The following is a 14056-nucleotide window of genomic DNA, read 5'->3' on the forward strand; positions in this document are numbered from 1 at the left end:
GGCTGGTGTACTGATAAGTGTTGTGTTTCTTCACAATATTTAATCGAAAGGAATGTTATGGGTAAACTGTGACGTAATCTATAATCAACTAAAGATGAAAATGTGGAAATTATGGGAAATGTACACGGAGACCTTTAAACACTCCTGTCCCTTTAATGCAGGGGGGCGGAGTCTGTGGAGCCGAGAGGAAGCGCTTGCGCGACATGAGGTTGCCAATTTTGTTATCAAACAGATATGCAATCGAAATGTAATTTATTCACAACTTCTACAACGACCATCGTTTTCATCTCTGTCATCTCTATATTTACACCATTGAAGAAATGCTTTTTGCCACTTGGTATAAGTTCAGCTAGGTTTTTATGGTATTGGGGGATACCGGAAGGACCTGGCAACACAAGCTGTCACTTTCCGGCGCGGGAAAATCGTAAACAACACACAGCGGAAGGAGGACCTGCATACGCATTACGGCGTTTTTCGTCTTTTCAAGATGCGGAGATGTTTATTAGAGAAAACAGATGTTGAAGCGACTAAGGGTTGCTAAAAACCTTCAAGTTTTCGTTGCTAATTAAAAAAAAAAAAAAAAAAACGAGAGCAAAAAAAGTCGCGTTTATAACGTGAACTACCTTTCGCCTGACTGACGTTATGATACAAATTTAAATGGTGTTTGTAATTTTAAAGTGAAATGGATGAGTCGGACAGGTAAATGCAGTAGTTCATCGACCCTGTGATGACTATGGATCGCTACAACAAGGTGAAACTTAATCTGAAGACCTGGGAGCAGGGGTTTGTCAAGCAGCACCAGAGGAAACCGAACAAGGTGATTTAAATGTTTTAGCACGTATTAGCTGGCAGCAAATGAGCAATGGCAGGACACTTTGTTTTGCATGGTGTGTGTTTTGATTGTGCCTCTGTTTACCCACTTGGTCTTATTGCTACAGATAGTGTTGTTGGCAGCGTGTTAACATTTTCATAAAAGCTGAAAATTACAAAGCTCTTTAACTTCCAGGAGGACATTGACCAGGCTGCAGAGGAGACCAGGAGTGAGTACTGACCATAAATTACACTACAGACACACACACACACACACACACACACACACACACACACACACACACACACACACACACACACACACACACATAGACGGCTGACGAATAAAAGGACAAACCTGAATGTTTGATCTCCCAGTTGGGGGAATCCGGTGGCTGTCTTATGCTGTTTGGGACATTCAGTTTCATGACAGAGGAAAACAACTCTGTGTGTCTTTGCAGATTTGTATAAAGAGTACCGCCGTTTGAAACAAGCCAAAGAGAACAGCAGCAGTGATGCAGCCAGCGGTCATGATCAAGCTACAGCCGAGCTGAGCACAGCCCAGAAGGTACTGAAGAAAGTTTGTGACTGCAGCTGTTTGCAAATTTTTTTACTGTACTGCAACAACTTCTGTTTTATTGTGAGTACTCTACTGCTTTGTTATTCTCTGCCACTGTGTCCCTCTTTATTATTCATCCTCTATAAGTTCCACCATTTTTTCTTTCTGTCTTTGTTTCTGTGTGAATTCAGGAATCGGACAGCTGGGGTGCCCATCTGAATCGCAGTGCGTTGCCGGTGTCTTCTCCCCGACTGACATCCCAGGACAGAGACAGTCTCAAAGCTTCCTCCCTGTATTATGGCCTAAAGCTTAAAAACAACTTGGCTTCACTCAGTAAGGTAAAACACATGACTGAACTTGTTATCGTATAAGAGAGGAGAACTGTACCCTTAAATACCTCCTAATTGTGCAAAGTTGAAGCAACAAAGTAATCACAGTAGCGATCATTTATTTGGTGTTAACATTACTGTTACGGTCTTCTTTTATTATAAAAGGACAGACCTGTCTCATTGAAGAAATCGTACCTTCCTGGTCGGCTACCTCGAAACTCCTTAAAAGATGGACAAACTTTACCTACAAACAGCCCCAGTTCTACTGCTGCTGCCGCCAAGGCCACAACCACGGGCCCCGAATCCAGACCCTTCTCACCAAGGTAGTTCAACAAGGGAAAGTAATTTAATGTCAACTGGAAATGATCAGGGTTGTTCACTTTAATGCTGTTTACCAACACTGCCAATAGTTTTACTCCTACCATGTTGAGTTTCCAAGTCAGACAGTTACATAAAAACCTTGAATAGATTAACTTCGTGATGATTTGTGTGACCCCATCCTGTTTTTGTGTATTTGATTACAGAGGAATTAAGCCACGTCTGGGGTCCCTCGCTTCAATCAAGCTGCATCCAGTGGAGCGCGAGGAGCCGGTTGAACCATTTGAACCTGTCAGACTTTCTAGCGATGGACCTGCAGATGCTGCTACTAGTTGCAGCAGCAGCAATAACAGCGGTGAAAGTAGTAAAGGCATTGTTTCAAAGTTCAGTGCCTCCATCTTAGCTCCTCCAGCCAGGTCATCTGGCCTGTTGTCATCTTTATCTCCTCAACATACTGTAGGAACTTCAGAAGGAGATGCCACAGGCGTGCTAAATGAAAGTAATGGAGCTTTAGGAGGCAAAATGGAGGCTGAAACATTAAAAACTCTTCCCCATCAGGGTATTGATTCTGCAGATATTGGAACTCCAGTTGGGCTGAAAGGAAGCTCACAGTTTCTTGGAGGTTTCAAAGGAGAAATCATCGGCAAAGGTTCCGGAGGACGGCCCTCTCCTGCCACCAGGCTGAACTTTGTTGACAGGAAGTGGCTGGAGAGGTGTCAGGTATTTGGAGAGTTGGGAGCTGAGGAGAAACCCGGAGCAGGCAACCAGGAGATGGATGTGGAGAACAGGAGAGAGAGAGAAAGGAGTCAAGAAACAGGAGAGGAAATACAAGAAGGTGGAAGAGCAGAAAAAGAAGGAACGGATGCAGAGGGAGGAGATGGAAGGTTTGAGAACATCACGGGGGATGAAATAGTCAGTGACGGTGCATCGAAATCTGCTGGACGACACTCTGGAAAAGGGAAAGGAGGAGGGGAAGGAAAAGAGAAGAGCAAGGGAGGTGAGGAGATGGAAAGAGGACAGGCAACACTTATAACACCAGGAGACAATAATAAGAATAGTCCCAAATCCAAAGGTAAAAAGCGGGGGAGGAAGAGGCAGAGAGAGGGGGGGGACATGGAGGGAGATACTACAGAGGAAGGAGCAGTAAGAAAGAAGCGGAGGAATGGTAAAAAGAAAGAGGAGAGCTCAGATGTAAGTCCAGCTCCTGGAGGAGTCGGGAAGAAAAAGAGAACCAAGAAAAAAGGAAAAGAAGATGGAGAGGAGAAAGAAACCAAGGAACCAAAAAAGGTGAGTAGGGGAATTAATATCCATTTCAGAGCATACGACAGTATATGCTATTTATTTGTACAAATGCATGTAGTGAAGATTATCTGAAAGAGTCCTATATCTGTCAAGGTGCCACAGGAGAACTTGTTAGGAGAAATAGACGAGGAATTTGGAGCTAAGAGACTATATCGGACGCAGGCTGTCGCAGCCAGGTGAGACTGAATATGTACTTGGACTACAAAATAACATTTTAATATCTCTACTTGTAACCTGGGAACTATTTTTTGCTCATTTTGACAGAGCCATGAAAGGCGCGGAGGGTAACTTTGTGAAGATAAATCTGAAGAAGAAATCTCATGTCAAAGGATATGCACTGAGAGGGATGGCTATGCGCAGACAGGTAAGGTTAAAATTGCTGTAATTTACTTTGATTATGATTCCTTTCAAAATATCACAAATCATCTCTATTTTACTATCGATTTAAATCAGACTAAACATACAAAACCTGTAATTATTGTGGAGATAGGATGTATTTACTCATTTTATGTATTTGCTGATTTGATCTTAATCTCAGAAGTGTCCTACATGCATCCATTTTAACATAATTCATAAATTATGACAATAACTCATAATTCCAAACGTTTTCAGACTTTAAAAAAAAAAAGAAGTGTTTTTGTGTCATTAATCTCTGTGTGTTGCAGTTGTACATGCAGAAGTTCCAGCTGAAAGGAGAGCGTTTTGGTGGAGGCAGTGGACAGTTTGGCAGAGGAAGGTGGAGAGGTGGCTTCAGAGGAGGGCTGAGTCAGCAGGGGGACACCTGCTACAAGTGTGGAGGGACGGGACACTGGGCTAATGAATGCAAGGGACGAGGTAAACACAGCAACACGCGTACGCACTGATTCATTTTCTTTAGATTAAACATGTATGCTTCTCCTGCACGGAATTTCAGGTGCTTCTACCTTTTAAATATAGAGTTTCTATATTCTACAGAACAAAGTTAGGCAGCATTCATAGTAAAAAAAAACCTTGAACAAGTATCACCTCGTCTTCCCAACTAGACCCCACTGATTGTTGTATACTGCATTGACAACAGTATGGGTTGATTTTTACTTAATAAACATTCATTATTAACTATATAACTAACACTATAGAACTGTTATTAAATACACAGGTTGGCTTGAACACATCAGGGCCATTGTAGAAATTCCAGACTCCTAACGGACAATGTACTGTGATATAAATGATCAATTGTTTATATTTCTACGTGGTTACGCTCCACCTCCTGTCATGCAAGCACAAACAATATAGTGTCAAATGTGTTCTTTTTAGCTCCTCCACCTCCTGTTACTGAGGACAAGCCTGCTGAAGAGGAGCCATTCGAACTGCCCACCCTGGAGGAGGTTGCCAGGGCGACGGGAACGCTGCGATCTCAGCCTCTGGGTAAAACTGTTGAACTTCTACACTGCTTTCCACCTCAACTAACCACTTTGTTTGTGGCATTATTGTTTGCTTTACATTTATTTTTTTTTCTTTCCCTTTGAGAAGTTCTAGAGATGTGGAGATGTGCTTGTTGAAATCGTAGAATTAGTAATAAATGTATTTACCTCACACCCTTGTCAACATCCTTTTTGTGTATGTTTAAATTCTAACGTGTTTGTGCAACTCAGTGGCATCTCCCAGCATCAAAGCGGAGCAACACCAACAGGAAAAGGAAGTGGACATCAAACATAAAGATGAGGTGCTGCTGAATGTGATTCGTCCCGACTATGAACGTCCTGCTCCTCCACCACCCATGGAGCCACTTTATCAGCTCACAGATGATGGGAAAGTTCAGGGTAAAAACTGTCAACTTATTCTGAAAACCCTGAATTGTATTATGCAACAGACATTTGTTTAAAAATATATATATTTTTTGTCTCTGTTGTTCAGAAACTCCTGATGAAGTGTATGCAGCTCTACAAGACCTTGGCTATCAATCATTTAGATCAGGACAGGAGGAAGCCATCATGAGGATCCTGTCAGGTATGTACAGAACATAACCTTATGCACCTGCACACATCTGCATATCTATAATCTCTGTGGAAATGGTTGTCTGTTTCTTGCTCTCTCTTTAGGTCTCTCTACCCTCGTTGTGCTGTCAACTGGGATGGGTAAATCATTGTGCTATCAGCTCCCAGCTTACCTGTATGCACAGCGATCAAAATGCATCACTTTGGTCATTTCACCTCTAGTCTCTCTGATGGATGATCAGGTAAACACTCTGATCCTACTCACAATAGATGGAAAAAGAGCTGTTCTCAGATCAGTGATGCAGCTGACAGATTCTTTTGTGTATGTCGTGTGTGTGTGTGTGTGTGTGTGTGTGTGTGTGTGTGTGTGTGTGTGTGTGTGTGTGTGTGTGTGTGTGTGTCTGTGTATGTATATAGTTGTCTGGCCTGCCAGCCAAACTGAAGGCTGCCTGTATTCACTCCAACATGACGATGAAACAGAGAGAAGCTGCAATAGAAAAGGTAACGGATGTAAAAGGAAGTGGTTCAGGTATCAGCCTTGCCATGACTGATCCGCATTAGTCAGTCCTTCCAGGAAATCATGACCTCGTGATTGCGATAATTTATGCAGACTCAACCAATTTGCATGAGCATGAGCTATCAAAGTCAATATTGGATCTAAAAATAAAAATCCAGAATACAAACCCATCTATGCTATCTTTAAACTTGAAGTAAATCTGTACTATGTTCAGTAAAATGCTCTCCTTCTGTGTCTCCAGGTGAAGTCAGGCCAGGTGTGTATGTTGCTCCTCTCTCCAGAGGCCCTTGTTGGTGGAGGAGGTTCAGGCTCAGGATGTCTGCCTTCTGCTCAGGAGCTCCCTCCTGTGGCCTTTGCCTGTATAGACGAAGCTCATTGTGTCTCAGAGTGGTCACACAACTTCAGACCCTGCTACCTGAGGCTCTGTAAGGTGGGTTAATGATGGTGTCTTTCTGGATTCCTGGACTGCGAGTTGACCCATTTATCATTTATTAATGAAGCTGCAGTAAAGTGTACATTATACTCACTATAAATAATGTGTGGATTTTTCTATGAGTGGACATGAGCTGTCCTCAAGATGGGATTGAAAACTCTGAAACAATATTGGAGAGTAAAAAAGAGTTTTATAATTCACAAGTCTGATCAGCTGCCAATGTGTGCTTTCTCTTTACGTGCTTAACAATCTCAGTTCCCCGCTTAGAACAAGCGGTGTTTCTCTTGATTATAATACAAAAAATTAAAAGTAAAATAAAAGTTTTCTTTTCAGCAAGCGAAAAGCTAAAAAGTATTTTATGCGGTGTTTGTTTGTAGGTACTACGGGAGCGCCTGGGAGTGCAATGCTTGCTGGGACTCACGGCTACAGCCACAATGTCCACTGCTCAGGACATCGCTCAACATCTGAACATCAGCGATCAGAACGGCATCGCTGTCAGATATGCTGCTGTGCCTACAAACCTGAATCTGTCTGTGTCCATGGATAAAGAAAAGGATCAGGTTTGATGAGTACCAACACAAGATCTACAGCACTTCCATGAATCCTTCCGTCGTGTCTGTCTAATAATATTTACAATTGTCTTTTTTTTTCTTTTTTTTTTTTCTCCCCTCTCTGTGTCTCTTCCATCTTTATATTTTCAGGCTTTAGTGTCCCTGTTGAAAGGAGACCGTTTTGGTTGTCTGGACTCCATCATCGTCTACTGCACCAGAAGAGAGGAGACTGTTCGTGTGGCCGCACTGCTCCGAACCTGCCTGCAGGGGGTGCTAGTGAAAGAAAACAACCAAACAAGTGGCATCAACCAAACACAACACAACCCTGTAGGACAGAGAAAGAAAGAACTGGGTGAGTGTGGGATATTTTTGCATGATTTAAAAACGACTTTACTTGAGGAGAGAGATGAACGTGGAGGGTGAAAGGGTGGAATGTTAATATCTGGTACGGAAATCATTATTATTTCCCTTTTAAAAAGCCTTTACCACAGTTCATATTTTCTCCTTCTGTCTCTTTGACTCAGCTTTTTTCTTCACAATATCTTGTCTTTCCGTGTTTAGCACGTAAGAAGATTCGTAAACCGCTGAAATGGCAGGCTGAGTCGTACCACGCCGGCCTGTCGGGGTCAGAGCGTCGACGTGTACAGAACAATTTCATGTGTGGAGAGCTCAGACTCGTGGTGGCCACGGTGGCGTTCGGCATGGGCCTGGATAAATCTGACGTCCGTGGTATCATCCATTACAACATGCCTAAGGTGGGTAGTGGTCTGATTTATATTAAAAAAAAAAGTCTCGTCATGGTGGACTTGGAAGCACAATGAAATACTTTGACTCCTATACATCTGGCTCTCTCCCTCACTTTCTGCATCCAAAATGAGTTTAGAATCTCTTTTTCTTCTTGACTGTCTTTATTTATATGGGACACGTTTTGTTACAGAGCTTTGAGAGCTATGTGCAGGAAATCGGGAGGGCAGGGAGAGATGGAGAACCGGCTCACTGTCACCTCTTCCTGGACCCTGAGGTGAGAATTAAACAGTCCTCATAGGAAGAACGTGTCCTGATTATGGCTGGTTGATATGGATTTTTTTTTTAATGATTTAAGCAAATACCTCGATATTGTGATGATATAGTAAGGATGACTGTTGGTGCTTTCACAAAATATTTACCCAATGAGATTTGAATATTCAACAGTAATGTGGATATAATGCCTAAGTGGTTAAATACAAACGATAGAGAAGGTAGAAAAGTCATATGTTAAGAAAATTACATCACTTGACTGTGCTGCCGCCTTTAAGACCAAGAAAAGACGACATTCATGCCTTATCGTGATATTACGATGTCCGAATTCTAAGATGATACTGTTATCTCTGTTTATTCTATTGCTGTAAAATAATTCACAAAATGTTAAATACAAATGGATTGAAAGAAAGTGATGTTGCCACAACTCAGCTATGTTGGCTGTATGTGTGTTTTTAACGATGTCCTCAGTTGTGTTCATCATAGTAATGTTCTGTTTTTGTCTTTGTAATGCTTAGATAGTTCATATCTACTAACATACTTAGGCTTGAGTATTTTTTCTTCTTTTATCTACCTGTCATTCATATCACATGTTCCAATTGTAAATTAATTGTGTGTGTGTGTGTGTGTGTGTGTGTGTGTGTGTGTGTGTGTGTGTGTGTGTGTGTGTGTGTGTGTGTGTGTGTGCGCGCGCAGGGTGCGGATCTCCATGAGCTCCGTCGCCATATCTATGCAGACACAGTGGACTACTATACAGTGAAAAGACTGGTCCAGAAAGTTTTCCCAGCATGTAAATGTAAACAGATTCACCAGAAAGAACAGCAACTCTTTGAGGTAACTCCTCCTTTCTGTGTGTCTTTAGTTTGCATGCTGCTCCAAAAAGTTTTTTTTTTTTTGGTCTGCAGTCCATTGTACTCAAACTAAAACTTTCAGTAAAGTAAACAAAATAAAAAAAATCTGTCTGCGCGTGTAGGACGTTGACGACTCTGAGCTGTTGGAGATGATGGATGAACGTGATCGGGACAGCAGCGTGAAACCTCCTACTCAGCAAGAGAAACCAGAACCCACTGCTGCACAGGTAATTAAAAGGGAAAATGGTTCATTATTATCTTCATAGAAAACAATTAAATGCAAATAACACTGAAGCAAATGAGTGTGATACGAGCTCGTTTTTACTGCAAGGAGACGTCAGATCTTGACTCAGCTGAGCTCCCCGTCCATGAAGAAAGAAATGAAGGAGAGGAAACGGAGGAGGGAGAAGAGAGAAGAGAAGAGCAGTCAATTGAAGACAAGGGGGCTGATTGGCAGAGGAACCAGGAAGCGGAGAGCAGTGTTTGGCCCAGGGAGCGAGTGTGTCACACACACGAGAGAGCGATTCCCATCCAGGAGACTGTCGAGGCTCTGGACATCACAGAGGAAGGTGAGTGGGAACATACGTCAGTCAATGAAGCGAAGCAAAGCTAATATATGTTCCTGGAAAGCACATAAAAATAAACATGTTTTTTAAAATCATTTCTGACTTGATGCACTGAGATGTTTAAAAAAAAAAAAAAAATTTTTTTTTATGTCACTTAAATTCTACGCCATGTCACATAAACCAAAAATACCAGCATTAAAAGGAAAGAAGTTGAAATAAAAACGGTTAGAATCAGGACAGTTGTCAAAATTAGGTGAGCAAAATGGTAAACGTTTATATCTGCGTGTTTCTTTTTCAGGTGTGGAGACGCTGCTCTGCTACCTGGAGCTGCACCCACGGCGCTTTGTGGAGCTCCTCCACCCCACCACGTCTGTGTGTAAAGTCAGCTGCTACGATGGGCCGAGACAGCTCCAGAGAATCACTAAAATGTAGGAAGTGTTTGTCTGTGTTTTGACACATCCAACACGTCTCCGTTTGTTTCCATGATGAAATGTAGTTGGACTGTCGAAGGACTTCATCACGACAAATTTTAAATTTAAAAGAAAAAAAAAACGGTTCAACTTTGATCAGGTTTGTTTCCTATAACTTCTTTCTTCCCCTCAGTTGTCATCCGGTTGCCGTGGTGTTGGCCAGGAGGCGGATGGCAGGCGAGCGCGTGGAGACGTGCAGTCAGCTGGAGTTCGACGTCGTCGAGGTCGCGGACACGATGGGATGGCAGCTTCCTCTTGTGAAGCGAGGACTCCGACAGCTGCAGTGGAGCACTGACAGAGGTTTGTTGATGAGGGTGCTTGTAAACTGTGCTATTTTAAACCATTAAAACATTTTACACAAAGCTTTCTGTCTTTTTTTAATATTATATCACTAATTATCTTCAAATATTCACGCCAACTGTGTTAGTTTTCGTTCCACATACTTACAACACTCTCTCCTTCTGACCTTATTCGTCCCTTCTGATGGATGGTGGGTCCTGGTGGCCGAGATGTTTTAGATACTGCGCTCCTCCAATTCACATTCAGTTTGGTGCCTTTGTTTAATGTTGTCCCAAAGTTTCTCTTTATTTCCCGTTGGGTCACAGCAGCTTTTGCTCATTAACATTTGGTTTTTTTTCAGCTGGCGGACGTAGCGGCATTCTGGTTGAATTCTCCTCCCCTTCCTTCCACTTCCGTTCCTACGGCGACCTGAGTGACGAGGAGATGGACAGAGTTAGTCAGTTCCTCCACAATCGAGTACAGGACCAAGAGAGAACGCAGCTGTATCAGCTGACATCCTCTTTTAAGGCCTTCAAGAGGTACAATCAGTTTTTAAAAGCTGCCACTGCTGTCCATCGGTCAAATGTACCACACAGTTCATCTCCAGCTCAGCTTACTGATGTTTGTGTTTAGTTTCTTGAAAGATAAACTGTCGGAGCTCACTAAGAGTGTTTTACAGATGTTTTTTGGTCTTGCCTTTGTTATATCACGTTTGCATTTCCTAAATTTAAATTATGATTTGGTGAACTCCACCCAAATCTTAGATTGATCGATGTTACAAGTTATTAAAACTATTTGTCAAGTTATTATTTTTTTATCTTTTAACTTTAATTAAAGTGATATTTGGCAAATTGATTGGCAAAAATGTTTAAAATCATAGTCTATGATGTTCTGTGACAGTAAAGAGTTGTAGTGTTGTTTAGTCAAACTGAGCTTTGGGAAACTGATGGCTTTTTTTGTTTGTTGTTGTTGCTATTTACTTAAAATGATTTGTAGATAAAACAATTCATAGGAAAATTTGAATAACCAAAAAAGATGAATCTTTAAGAAAATAACTGTCAGTGGCAGGATTGCAATCATCAATCTGTAGTTATGCTCGTCAGCACTCCGTGTTACGTGTCTTAACTTTATGCGTGTTGTCTTCCAGTGTTGCCTTCCAGAGTGTTTCGTCCCGTGTGGATGATTTGGACCAGAGTCGCAGTTTGCAGCTGAAAAACCTTCTTTCCGAGTACTTCGACAAGAGGCGAGACAGAGACCACACCCTCAAACCAGCGGACCTCGAGGAGCTCGACAAATACAAGGTGAAAAACACATTTCGACAGCTTTAGGGGCCGGCTGTGGCTCAGATGGTCGAGCATGGTTGTCCACTTATTGAATGGTTGGCGGTTTAGTCCCCTGTTACACTTGTCCACATGCTGAAGTGTCCTTGGGCAACGCACTGAACCGCAAATACTCCCGATGGCAGGCGAGCTCCTTGCATGGCAGCTCTAGCACCATCGTGTGAGTGTGTGTGCCTGAATGAGAGGCGAAATATGTAAAGTGCTTTGTAAGCCTTCTGAGGGCACTACATAATTGCAGACCATTCGCCGTTTTAGTTGAATTTATGCCTGTGAATATTGTGGCTTATGTTGTGTTTGTGTTTATTTGTAGCTGTTGGACTGGGAGAGTCAGATCAGAGCCGACATCAGAAGTTTCCTTGCCAACCGAAGTGATGAGAAGTTTTCTGGAAGAGCTGTTGCCAGAATCTTGCACGGCATCGGTAAGGACACACACACACACACACACACACACACACACACACACACACACACACACACACACACACACACACACACACACACACACACACACACACACACACACACACACACACACACACACACACCTAAGCATGCTCCCAGATAATGTACAAAGACAGGTATCCATCCACAGCTAAAGTACAATTTAATTTAATTAATTAACCAAATGTTTTTGCTCTTAAGCAGCATTTTTTCTCACCGAATTAGTGGACTACATTAAACATGAAGGTGTTTGCAGGTGTCATGTTACAGGTTTAACTTCAGATACCGGACTATCTACCCACGCCCGTAAAAAAGGGCTGAAGCTTTAGACCTCTAGAGGTCGCAAGAGAACAACTTAGAAGTGAGATTGTCAGTGTTTAGTTTTCCTGAGTTGGGAGATTTCAACCAGTTCTGAAGGTTTGTAGCCTCTCGATTTACAAACATATTTTCCTTTACGCAGTTGATTTATCTTTCACTGATTATTGTATTAGTTGTCGTAACATAATTGCCCAGATATTAACTCAAGTTAGAAACAGGTTGTCATTATGGCAGCGCTGAGCTGGTGTCAGCAGGTCAGCAGAGTTTGATTTTGTCCGTAACCCATTAGGATTTACTCTGCATTCAGAAAAATAGACTTTGACTTCCTGCTCATTTTTCAGACTCTCATTAAGCAAAACTAACTTCGACAAACTTGTTTCATAGCAGTACTTAACAGAGGATGAGTTGCACGTGTACTCCTTTTAGTTTTTATTTATACACTGTTTTCACGTGGGCTGCGTTAGGTATTCAGAGTTGAGCAACAAGCTCGGCCGAAACTGTATTTATCTGCTGTGGATCCTCGGATACAGACTTGTATTTACACTGTAGCTGAAAACCAATCTGCGTTTCAGGCAGTCCTTGTTATCCTGCTCAAATCTATGGCAAAGACAGACGTTACTGGAGGAAGTACATCCAGTTTGACTTCAACCATCTCATCCGAATGGCCACTCAGGAGATCATCCGCTTCAAGTGACCGACCCGACGTGCTCAGGGGTTATTCGCTGTTAGGGTACCATGATGTGCACTCACTGACTCAGTCACTCCTCCACCAGTGGACTTTTACATAAATCAGTTTTGGATGAATTTCACCGGAAACACCAACTATTTCATATTTATGTTCCATCATGTTGATGTTTTGTTGAATATCATATTTTTGTACATTTGTTTAATAGTTTTATTTTAGAGGCAATAATTAAAAAAAAAAAAAAAAAAATTCTAGCTTGTTCTTTTACATTACATTCCATTACATTTCATTTAGCAGACGCTTTTATCCAAAGCGACTTACAATAAGTGCATTTCAACCATGAGGGTACAAAACCCAGAACAACAAGAATCAAGAAAATACAATTTCTTCAAGAAAGCCAAACTACAAAGTGCTAAAAGTAAGTGCTACCAAAGTGCTACCTATTCTAGTGATATTTATTAAAAAACAACAACTTTGGATTAAACCTCTTAGAAAACCAGTGGGAACTTAAAAAAAAGAAAAAAGAAAAGCTATTCAAAGAAACCATGATGAAAGAGTTATTGTCGCAAACAATCTCACCAAAAACCAAACACTCAAACGTCACAAAAAAAAAATCCCAGGTCCAGAAAAGAACCGATAACAAGGAAGTAATAATAGATTCCTCCTCTCCACCATCACACCATGACTGTTGACTCGATAAAGCAAATATTGACTTGTGTTGACAGGAATATATCAATCACCCCTTTTTTTTTTTCTTTTTTTTTTTTTAATGTACTCAGCTTCATCAAACACACATGACCCCTGTGAATTGTAAACATCGATAGCAGCGTTTTACTGTAATTGATTTTTGTTGCAGTAAAAGACAGAAGCGAAATACTTCATAAATGAATCACTTCATCACTATTCTGCAACTGCCTGGCCTTTTTCCTTTTTTGGAACTAAATTCAAATGAAACGCAGGTCAGATGACATAAGAGGATGAGACCCGGCAGTGCTGCTGCACAGCCAGAGAGGCAGCCTGATCTTCACTGTGTAATAATGGTGGACTCTGGCTTTTACATATCTGCTTTGTCTCTGACAACAAGTCATAAAATGTTAAGAAATGTTTACAATGAGCATATATGCTTGGGAGCAGTTCACCGTCTATTAAACTGTTCATCTGTTAATCTCGGTGGATGGGTAATTTAAAATGGGATGTTGCCACAATGTAGAGAACATTGTTCCATGTTATGAATGGTACAGACATGTTAAGTGATCAATACAAGGTTCCGAAATTTGCAAAGTGTTCCGAACCTAAA

The 14056-nt window shown here is 41.6% G+C and overlaps 1 protein-coding gene across 1 annotated transcript; it reads left to right on the top strand.

Moving 5' to 3' along the window:
• The first annotated feature begins 435 nt into the window (after positions 1 to 435).
• On the top strand, positions 436 to 12965 carry recql4 (RecQ helicase-like 4). Its single transcript, XM_069694209.1, has 28 exons — positions 436 to 817; positions 1007 to 1040; positions 1272 to 1378; positions 1561 to 1707; positions 1864 to 2021; positions 2223 to 3303; positions 3412 to 3494; positions 3583 to 3682; positions 3984 to 4152; positions 4612 to 4722; positions 4950 to 5117; positions 5212 to 5304; positions 5397 to 5533; positions 5709 to 5792; positions 6050 to 6238; positions 6619 to 6801; positions 6943 to 7144; positions 7354 to 7547; positions 7730 to 7813; positions 8506 to 8643; positions 8783 to 8887; positions 8992 to 9229; positions 9525 to 9654; positions 9830 to 9996; positions 10337 to 10514; positions 11123 to 11276; positions 11626 to 11734; positions 12647 to 12965. Exons 1-28 carry the CDS (start codon positions 728 to 730, stop codon positions 12766 to 12768), a joined length of 4755 nt encoding a protein of 1584 aa, XP_069550310.1. The 5' UTR covers positions 436 to 727; the 3' UTR covers positions 12769 to 12965.
• Positions 12966 to 14056: the final 1091 nt, after the last annotated feature.

This window comes from Brachyistius frenatus, unplaced genomic scaffold (genome assembly GCF_029030835.1).
Source record: "Brachyistius frenatus isolate BFR_SWC_R1_liver_20210118 unplaced genomic scaffold, ASM2903083v1 Contig_2, whole genome shotgun sequence".
NCBI classification, from domain to species: Eukaryota; Metazoa; Chordata; class Actinopteri; family Embiotocidae; genus Brachyistius; species Brachyistius frenatus.